The sequence below is a fragment of the Drosophila montana genome, unplaced genomic scaffold, assembly GCF_035044405.1.
Source record: "Drosophila montana isolate Dmon_TW-CO22-7 unplaced genomic scaffold, ASM3504440v1 contig_2534_1, whole genome shotgun sequence".
Lineage (NCBI taxonomy): Eukaryota > Metazoa > Arthropoda > Insecta > Diptera > Drosophilidae > Drosophila > Drosophila montana.
Genome location: NW_026997398.1, coordinates 568,279 through 577,864, shown reverse-complemented (window position 1 = coordinate 577,864; position 9,586 = coordinate 568,279). Strand labels below are relative to the sequence as shown.

Here is a 9,586-nt window from a genome sequence, read left to right as displayed (position 1 = left end):
TGAAAATGGTGTAATTAGAACCAGAATATAGGTTCAAAGATGTGGATACCTAGGTTCATTTAACGAAACTGAGTTTTGAGGAACTGGTTCGAACCGTGAACCGAACCAGCTAACATATGTTGGGCTTACAGTCGTGAATTCGTAACCAAACCCGAAATTGAGCTGTGAAGCCCGCTATCTAGCTAGATTTCCATATGGGGTAGATCAGTCGGTTATATACATATTTTATATAATGTTCCTTAGTAAATCTGTTGTTTATTATTTAAACTTAACAAAATAAATGGAAAACAATAAGATGGATGACAACTTACAAACGATATTTCATGACGCACAATATTCGAGCTTTGCCGGAAAATAAACCAAAAACATTGGAATCAAAGCATTCCGCCAATTTTCCCCAGTGGCAGGCGGAACTAAAAAAAAAAACTTAAAAATTTCAGCCGCCTTTTTCTTGCGGTTAAGGCTGTGTGTTGATCAATCAATCAGGTAGTCAATCAGTCGTCAGTCAGAACAAAAACCGGTTTATTATATATTGATAGACAAGTGAGTCTTTGGATAATTTATTTGATTTATATAATTTAATAACTGATTAAGGTCAATTTTGTTGATTCTTTTATTATCTTTTTTTTGTTTTGTTTTAAATGTCGTCAGTTACAAATCGCGTGAAAATCGCGAAAGGACAAATGCATTTCTCTAGTTTTAAAACGTCAAGTAATGTGTATGTAAATGTGTGTGCTTGTATGTGTGTGTGTGTGTGTGTGTGTGTGTGGACCTTGGCTAAAAAGACGACGTGCATTTTGAAAATGTCGCGAGCTTTTTGATTGCATTAATTTTGCTTGAAATATCTTGAAAAAGTCCTAATTAACAATTTGTTGCTATTGCTTTTTGGTGGTTATGTGCATTTTGCAGGGTATCTGATGTCGATGTGTGTGCGCGCCAAGTGAGACGCTCACGTATTCATAAGCGCATCCTCGAGAATTGTGGTCTTTGTGTTGTCCAGCAGATTGGGCAGGTTCGTGGGAAATAGATCCAGATTTGATTTGAAGTCGGCAATATCCACAATGGTGGTGGCATCGCCCTCCTGTGGCAGGAATACAACATTCAGTTTGTTGGCCAACGCCTGGAAGAGCTCATCCTCATCTTCGTCGGAGCTCTCCATGTCCTCGTCGTTGTCATCTTTGTCATCATCATTTGGCTCGGATTGGGTCGGCGTTTTCTCCACATCTGCATCCGCATCCGCATCTGTCAGCGGCTTTGTCTTCGGCTTGGCCGTCTTATCGGGCTGGTGTCCAATGATCTGTATGGAGACCTTGCGCATATTGGTGATCTCGTTGTCCAGCAGAAAGGCGACTATTTCGCGCTTGGTCAGAGTGCGCAGCACCTCAATTTGCTGCCGTCGACGGTCGAACATGTACTCCTCGTTGACAATTTCGTTCCAGTTGCGGGACACCTCGGTTTCCAGAGCATTGTCGACGACCTGCTTGAGCTTGATTAGAGAGTCGCGCGTGTGATCATAGTCCTCCTGGGACATCTCCTCGAGTATCTGCAGCATATTGTTGCGGAACACCTCGATGCGCTTCTCCACGTGGCTGGCACTTGTGTTTGTCTCCTGCGAATTAACCATGATCGAGTAGCCGGCAATGCCGTAATTCATGCGGACCGTGGCGCCAACGTGGTAGCCCAGCTGTTCCTTGGTGCGCAGCTGGTCGAACAGCGGCTCCTCCACAAACATCATCAGCAGATCGAGAATGCACTCGAGCCGCACATTATTCGGCCCGATCTGATAGTAGTTCGTGATCACAGTGTTTGTATCCTGCTCGTTGAGCGCATGGCAGCGTATGTAGTGGGCGCCCTGTGGCAGCTGCACCGTCCGATCTTCCACATAATAATGCTCCTGAATTGGCTTGCAACCGAGCCTTCTCAGCAGCGTGTTCATCACATCGTGTGCATGCACCTCCTTATAGTTGCCCTGCACCAGGGCCTGCACGTACAGCTGCTGCGGGAATAAGCCAGAAAACTCCTGCAGATCCTTCAGCGTGATCTCATTCAGGCACTTGTATTTATCAATCATCAGCCAGCGCATGTGCTCCACCACGCAGAGGCGCACGTCCCTAACGCAGAAAGAGACGGCGGCATAGAGAAAAGAGGAAATTAAAATAGGCAGACAAAGAGGAATACAGGGACTCACCTGTTAAGGGCACGCGGCTTGATTAGCGTGTTAAAGTAACTTTTGCGCTGATCCTTGACGAAGGTGGCAAGGATGTTCTCATTAAGGGTTGACTGCACGGTGACCATGGCCTGGGCAATGGCCTCGACAAGCAGATGCAGTTTCTCGTTGTAGCCGTGCACCTGCAGAATGAGACCCTTCTCGCCCACGTTGAAGGTATAGTTGAGACCCGCACTGGTGGCCGGATACAGTTCCTCGCTGACATGGAACTTGACCAGCTCCTCGTACAAGGCGCACATCGCATCGCTACAGTTGAGAGCGAGAGTGTTGCAGTTTAGCCCATAGAGAAAGAGAGAGACAGACACTTACTTTTTGGCACTTTTGCGCTGCAGCGGTGAGATTAGGTAGAAATACATGTACGCCTCGGGCAGCTCATACTTGTCGTCGGCACGGAACCAGAGCTCACAGATCTCCGATTGCAGCAGCTTCTTGGGCGCCTCGGGCAGCGCGGGTTTGCCCAGCTTGTGCCAGTAGACGCTAAAGTCTTGGGTGACAAAGCGATTGGCCTCGGGCAAGAAGAGTTCGGGCATTGATTTGGGATCCACCTCGTTCCACAAACGCTGCCACTTTTCCGGCATGGGTATGCTCGTGTATTCGGTGCCAAACCAGCTTTCGCGCTTATCGAACACCAGATCCTCGTATTTGCGTGCGGTCAGCATCAGATTGAACTTGAACTCGTTGAGGTGTCCGATTAGATTGGCTAAATGCTGTTCATTGTACTCATAATACAGATCCTTGCCGGTTAGCACATCCTTGGGCGGAAAGTATTTACAGTTTAGCACCAGCTGCTGCACATTGTCCATGGCCGGACGTTGCGGTTGGAAGCGAAAGCCCGTATCCTCGATGCCCTGCTGCTCGTCGTAGATAGTCCGCAGCGTCTGGGCATCGGCCTGGGCGAGCACCTTCACATAGGCAAACGTGGCGGCCAGCACGTCGTCCAGGTTCTTGAAGCCCTCATCGGTCAGGTAGATGCACACATTGAACAGACTGTACATGGAATTGAGATCAAAGCCGTTGTCATCAATGCCAGCGACCAGCTCTAGGGCCCAGAGACGACGGCGCAGATAGGCACAAAGGCTGCCCTTGCCCTCGTAGCCCAGGACAAAGGCCAGAAACTGATCCGGCTTGCTGCGATAATACTGGCGCACACTGGGCAGCACCCAGGTCAGCTCCAGCTTGCACACGTTCTCCACGGGCTTCACGAAGAACGCATGCTCATGGAACTCGGCGCGAAAGGCATCTTTGTAGCTGAACTTGCTCAGATCCGGCGCCAATACCCCGTTGCTGGGTATATCGGCAAAGTGGCGCAGCACCAGCGTCTCCAGCTCATCGATGGGCAGGCGTGCCTGCAGGCACAAGAACATACGATTGGCGGCATAATGATCGCGCCTTATTTCGTGCAGCAGCTGGTGCAGCGCCTGGTCGTCGACGTTGTCCTTGAGGGTCTTCAGATTGCCCCATGCAAAGGTGCCGTGTGGATAACCATCTGTGGCCAGGCTGGCCAGCAGCTGGTCACGACGTGTCTCATCCTCCTGGACGATCTGCTGGAACTCTGAGTCCACAGAGCAGCGTTCGCGCTGCATGGCCTCCTGCTTCATCAGCGGGTGCTTCATCAGTGCCGTGAAATAGTCGAGACTTGAGTCCAAATGCTTTTCGGCCACCTCAAAGTAGAAGACCGTGTCCTCGCAGTCTGTGATGGCATTGGTGAAACCGCCGCACTTCTTGATGTGTGCATCAAAGATGTTCTCCTCGGGATACTTTTCAGAGCCCATAAAGATCATGTGCTCCAGGAAATGCGCCAGCCCCTGATATTCGCGGGGCTCGGCGAACGATCCGTAATCCATAAGGATGGCACAGGCAGCCAGCTTTCCGTCGCCCACCTCGCTGTCCGAATCGGAGGAGCTGCGCCCGCTGCCCGATGTGGAAGATGTGAATTCGCTTGAACTGTTTGTACTCTCAGTCTCGCCAGATGTCTCGTCTCCCTCGCCCATTGATGATTCCGATGTGGTGAAGCCATCGTGCGGCACCGGACTCGGATCCGAAATGATCAGCGCGTGCAGGCCATTGGGCAACAGAATTGTTCTATAAATTAAGCACAGCTTAAATATAAATTGCATAAAAACAATTGTTGAATAGACACAAAGCGCAAAACCAACCACCCAAAAGACTTTTCCATTAATCTTAACCTGAGCTTGCGCAGCCCTTGACGTGGTCAGACCAAGAGGAGCACATGCACACATTATTACAGATTATATGTAATTATTTCCATATCAAGGCTCGTGCATTATTTAATGTATAAGTTGAAAAATTAGTTTGAAGCCTATCTAACAAGATTTGAACTTTCCCACGTCTCCCATGGGGTTTAGCAAAGATCTCTGAGAATCGAGTGAGGCGGATCAGCAAAAAACAAAGAATGCGAATAGGTTCAAACTTTTAGAATTTCGCCATTGGCCGCATTCAACTCATGTCACATTCAACAAAAGTCTTATGGTCGTCTTTTTAAGCCCACGTTGCAAAGCCACGCCGCAAGCGACGCATTGAAAACAAACAAAACAGAAATTGCTGCTGGCTCGCAAATGTGCTTACAATACTCATGCAATGTGTGTGTGCGTGTGTGTGTGTGTATTAGTTTATGTGTGGAGCAGTGGGCACTTACTTGTAGACTTTCTTGTCGGTAGCCGATTTATCGGGTAAATCCAAATACTGGATGTTGTCTGCCATCGTGCGGTGCGTTTGTTGAAAACTCTTTGTGGTCGGTTTTAGCGGTTTATTGCTACGGTTTGCGTATCGAGTGAATTGCCCGTCCGACGACAGTGACAGTTGTAAATGGCACTGGGAATTTGTTGTGATTGTCACTGACGACGACAATGATGTGAATGATGATAGGCAAAATGTGAAGCACCGACTGCTGCGGTGTAGCCAAAGCATGCACAGTCTGTGTACAGTAAATTCGCAGGTTGCTCTTTTACAACTCTTTTTTAAAGTTATAAATTGTTTCTTGAATCGGCCTCAACTCACCTTCCGCCGCGTGGTTGCCGGCCAAATAATTTTTTCGCTGGTGTTGACAAGTAGAAATTTATCCAATACCGATGCCGATATTACAACTGCGATTTACAGCACACTACACACAATTGGTATCGAAATATCGGTATATTATAATTTACCGGCAAGAATGAGAATTAAATTACAAGTTAATTATAGACTTTTATTATGACATTTCGATTGGAAGTGTATGTAAAACGAGATCTTAATTTTAAGTTGGCTAGATTGTTACGATTTGTACGATGACGGTCCTAATTGGAAAAGACCTATCGTCGATGGTAAGTGTTGTTAAACACTTTAAGTGCCAGCACTAAGATCAGCTGTCTTTCATGGCAAAGTAATTGGACGATAACGATAGCTATTTATGACATGCAATGAGTGTGCATGAGTGCGTGTGTTAGTGGCCAACATATATAGGTATATATATGTATGTATATATATTTATATATATGTATGTATATATATATTTATGGCGACAACGAAAATAATAAATAAATAAATGCCTTTATATGCGTGCATGTGTGTGCTGATAGATGATGCACAAAGATGACAAATTAATACACACACGTTTGCTCGCTAAATACCAACAGCAACAATACTAACACGCGAGCAATACAAAAACAGCAAAAATCAAAAATCAAATAGGTAAGCGCAACTGATAAACTTATCAAAATCGACGATAATTCTAATTTTGTCTATATGCTCGCTATGTTTATGCTCATTTGTGTGCGTTCGGCTGAGTACTGTGTGCGTGCACTCACACACACACACACATGCATGCACACATATGCACAATCAACTATCTAATGCTTTTGTTGTTCCTTTTTCATGTGTTTATGCTGCGGCCACATACAGTTTGCCAACCATTGGAGGCGGCATTAACTAACGGTTAACAGGCAGCTGCACAGTGTGCGCCCACAGCAAAAGAAACAACAGCAACAACAACAACAGCGACTCAGACGCAGACAGGAAATAAGAAATAATTATATATTCAAAGTACGTGCGACCATATTGAAGCCACAAAATTTTCGCCCTGGCCGAGCCAAGCAGCAACAGTAGCTACAACAACAACAACAACAGCAGCAACAATAGCAGCAACTACAAGCAGTGGCTGAGGATGGCCACTGGCAGCAACGATATGCCAGACCATCGGAAGCGCAACACCTTCACCAGCTACGTGGCGCCCATGGCTGGGGATGTGCGCGCCACAGCGGATACGAACGAATGGTGCCTGCCCAGTGATTTGCGTGATGTGCATTTGGCCAAGCCCCGACTGCTGGCAGGCGAGCAGATAGTCGCCTCTGCGCCCGCCTACATGTACTCGCCGATTGCGCCCATGGAGAGCAGCAGCAGCTCCAGTGGGAGTGGCAGTGGCAATGGGAGCGGCAGCGGGAGCGGGAGCAGCAACAGCACAGGAACTGGCAACAATAGCCAGAGCAACAATAGCAATAACAGCAATGGCAACAACAGCGTGGGCAGGAGCAGAAGCAGCCACAAGGAGGCCACCTTTGGCCTGCTCAGCGTGACCAATTTCAAGCTGGCCTTTGTGCCGCTGCATGCGCGCGCAACGCTGTCGGCGCCGCTGGCCAGCGATCTGTACCAGGAGAATGCGTATTTGGGCCGCAACGAGGTGACGCTCAATAATATCGATCAGATCTATACGATTGCGGAGCAGGGGCGGGCGGCGAGTGCGCTGCAGGCGGCGCGCATGGCCAGCACGAGCAGCCGGCGCAAAAAGCTGGAGCCCGCCAAGCAGCACAACATCAACGGTCGCATCGTGGCACTTCACATTATCTGCAAGAACTTGCGCCTGCTCAAGTTCGCGTTCCAGCAGCAGGACTCGAAGCTGAGCGGCGCCAGCGATTATGGCAAACTGATTGCCTCGGCGCTGGCACGTTTCGCCTACCCGATGCGGCATGATCTTAGCTTTGCGTACGCCTATCGTGAGCCCTACTATTCCACGCTGGTCGGCGTCAGCATGTACGCCAGCAAGAACGATTGGGCGCGCGAGCTGATACGCTGCGGCGCCAGCGAGTGGCAGGTGATCAGCGCCAGCGCCGTGCCCCAGCTGCAGAATCGACTGCAGGCGGGCAAGTACCAGCTGCCGCCTCACTTTGTCATACCCAAGTGCTGTGAGGTGGAGCGTTTCCTGCAGCTATCGTTTGCCTTTTGCGATTCACGCGCCGCCTTCTGGGTCTACAGCTATGGCAGCAGCGCCGCCTCGCTGGTGCGGCTGGCGGAGCTGCAGCCAGCCTCGCAGCAGGATACCAAAATGGAGAACATTATGCTGGAGCTGGTGCGCAAGTGTGATGAGCGCAAGCAGCTGAAGCTGTTCCAGCTGACCGACCAGCTGCCCAGCATACAGGATGTGCAGCGCGCCTATCAAAAGCTGCGACGTCTGTGCACGCCCGAAACGCCCGAGAAATTCATGCTGCAGGACGACAAATATCTGGGCCTGCTCGAGAAGACCAATTGGCTGCTGTATGTCTCGCTCTGCCTGCGGCATGCCTCCGAGGCGGCTGCCACGTTGCGCGCCTCAATAACCTGTGTGCTGCAGGAGTCGAATGGCCGGGATCTGTGCTGTGTGATCAGCAGCCTGACGCAGCTGCTGCTCGATCCGCATTTTCGCACCATCGATGGCTTTCAGTCGCTGGTGCAGAAGGAATGGGTGGCCTTGGAGCATCCGTTCCAGAGGCGGCTCGGTCATGTGTATGTGTCAACCGGCGAACAGGCGCCGGACAGCGAACAGAGTCCCATCTTTTTGCTCTATCTGGATTGCGTGTGGCAGCTTTTGCAGCAGTTCCCGGATGAGTTCGAGTTCTCGCAAACGTATCTGACAACGCTGTGGGATGCCTGCTTTATGCCCATCTTTGACACCTTCCAGTTCGATAGCCAGGCGCAGCGGACGCGAGCCGTTAACGAGGGGCGTCTGGTTTTGCGGCCCGTCTGGGACTGGGGCGAGCAGTTCTCCGACAAGGACAAGATGTTCTTTAGCAATCCGCTGTACCAGCGACAGCGTGGCGATCTGGTTGCCACCCAAAACCATCGGCGCTCCTTGGCTGTGGGCGGCCACAAGCTGTTGGCGTCGGCTGCCGGCGGCGGCGTCGCAGGTGCAGCCTCAGGGACAGCCTCTCCATCACGGTACACCATCAATCCGCAGCTGTTTGCCACGCAATCGAGTGTGCCGCAGGATCGTTACCTGCAGCCGGCGCATCGCATACTCGATCTGGCCGTGTGGGATCAGTGCTATTATCGTTGGCTGCCCGTGCTGGATATACGAGGCGGTGGCCAGCCGCAGGTGGATCTCTTTCATCGCCTGTTGCTGAGCAACATTGCCAAGGTGCAGCGCTGCCTGGAACTGCAGAACTTCGAAGAGCTGCCCGATGCCTACTACGATGCGCTGGGCGAGCAGCGACCCAGCCAGCAGCAGCAGCAGCAAGAGGAGCCCGTCGAGTATGTGGACGGCGTCGAGCGACGACGCAAATCGATGCCAGGCACCGGCGCCGGAGCTCCTGGCTCCTCAGCAAATGGCCTGAATGTCGTCAATGGTGGTCCATTGCAGCTATCGACGCTATCCTCTTTCTTTCCATTTGGCAGCCCCATTGCTGGCGATGCGCCGCACGAGCTTTACGACATTCTGAGCAACAGCAGCGAGCTGCTCCTGGACACCTCGTCTATACTGGACAAGTCGTCGATTGTATGAGCCGTGCTGGAATGTTGCGCAAAGGTAGTTGGCCACTCGCTACTCGCCACTCGCCACTCGCTACTCGTTACTCGCTCCAACGAGTTGTTCGATGCGCCCACGTACAACTCTCGCTCTGGGCGGACCTTGTTCCAATTGCTATTGCTGGTTATTTTCAAAGCTGAACTTTAGAAGTATTACAAATCTACTTTTTTATAACTACACACACACACACATATATATATACATATATATATGTTCATATATATATATAGGTATACATATTTGTATGGCATATCGCGTTTAACACTTTTTATTATTGTTTACTAATAGGCAAGTTATATCGCATAAGTCCCTTTTGTTTTTTTTTTTAATGTATGTATGTAACTATTTCGAAAAAGAAAAGCAACTTATTACCTACAAATCGAACGAAACAAAACAACAATAATAATTATTAATAAACAAAGAGAAAAACAAAAGAAAAATGTTTATATAACGGTAATAACAAATGTTATGTTCAAGCAATATACATAAATACACATGTATGTATGTATGTAAAACAAAATAACAACAACTAAATCAACATGTATTATATTATATATTGTAATATTTAAAAATAAATGAAACAATGTAAA

General features: G+C 49.2%; 2 protein-coding genes across 2 annotated transcripts; one reads left to right on the top strand and one right to left on the bottom strand.

The window, feature by feature from the left end:
• Positions 1-597: 597 nt before the first annotated feature.
• Positions 598-5,386, bottom strand: Nrd1 (Nardilysin). The gene is made up of 5 exons (XM_064682876.1): positions 5,246-5,386; positions 4,884-5,162; positions 2,537-4,309; positions 2,189-2,473; positions 598-2,111 (listed from the first exon to the last, which is right to left on the bottom strand). The coding sequence occupies exons 2-5, from the start codon at positions 5,153-5,155 to the stop codon at positions 950-952; spliced, it is 3,492 nt and encodes a 1,163-aa protein (XP_064538946.1). The 5' UTR covers positions 5,156-5,162; positions 5,246-5,386; the 3' UTR covers positions 598-949.
• Positions 5,387-5,638: 252 nt separating this feature from the next.
• LOC135428782 (myotubularin-related protein 10-B) lies at positions 5,639-9,197 on the top strand. Its single transcript, XM_064682877.1, has 2 exons — positions 5,639-5,914; positions 6,125-9,197. Exon 2 carries the CDS (start codon positions 6,387-6,389, stop codon positions 8,970-8,972), a length of 2,586 nt encoding a protein of 861 aa, XP_064538947.1. The 5' UTR covers positions 5,639-5,914; positions 6,125-6,386; the 3' UTR covers positions 8,973-9,197.
• The last annotated feature ends 389 nt before the right edge of the window (positions 9,198-9,586 follow it).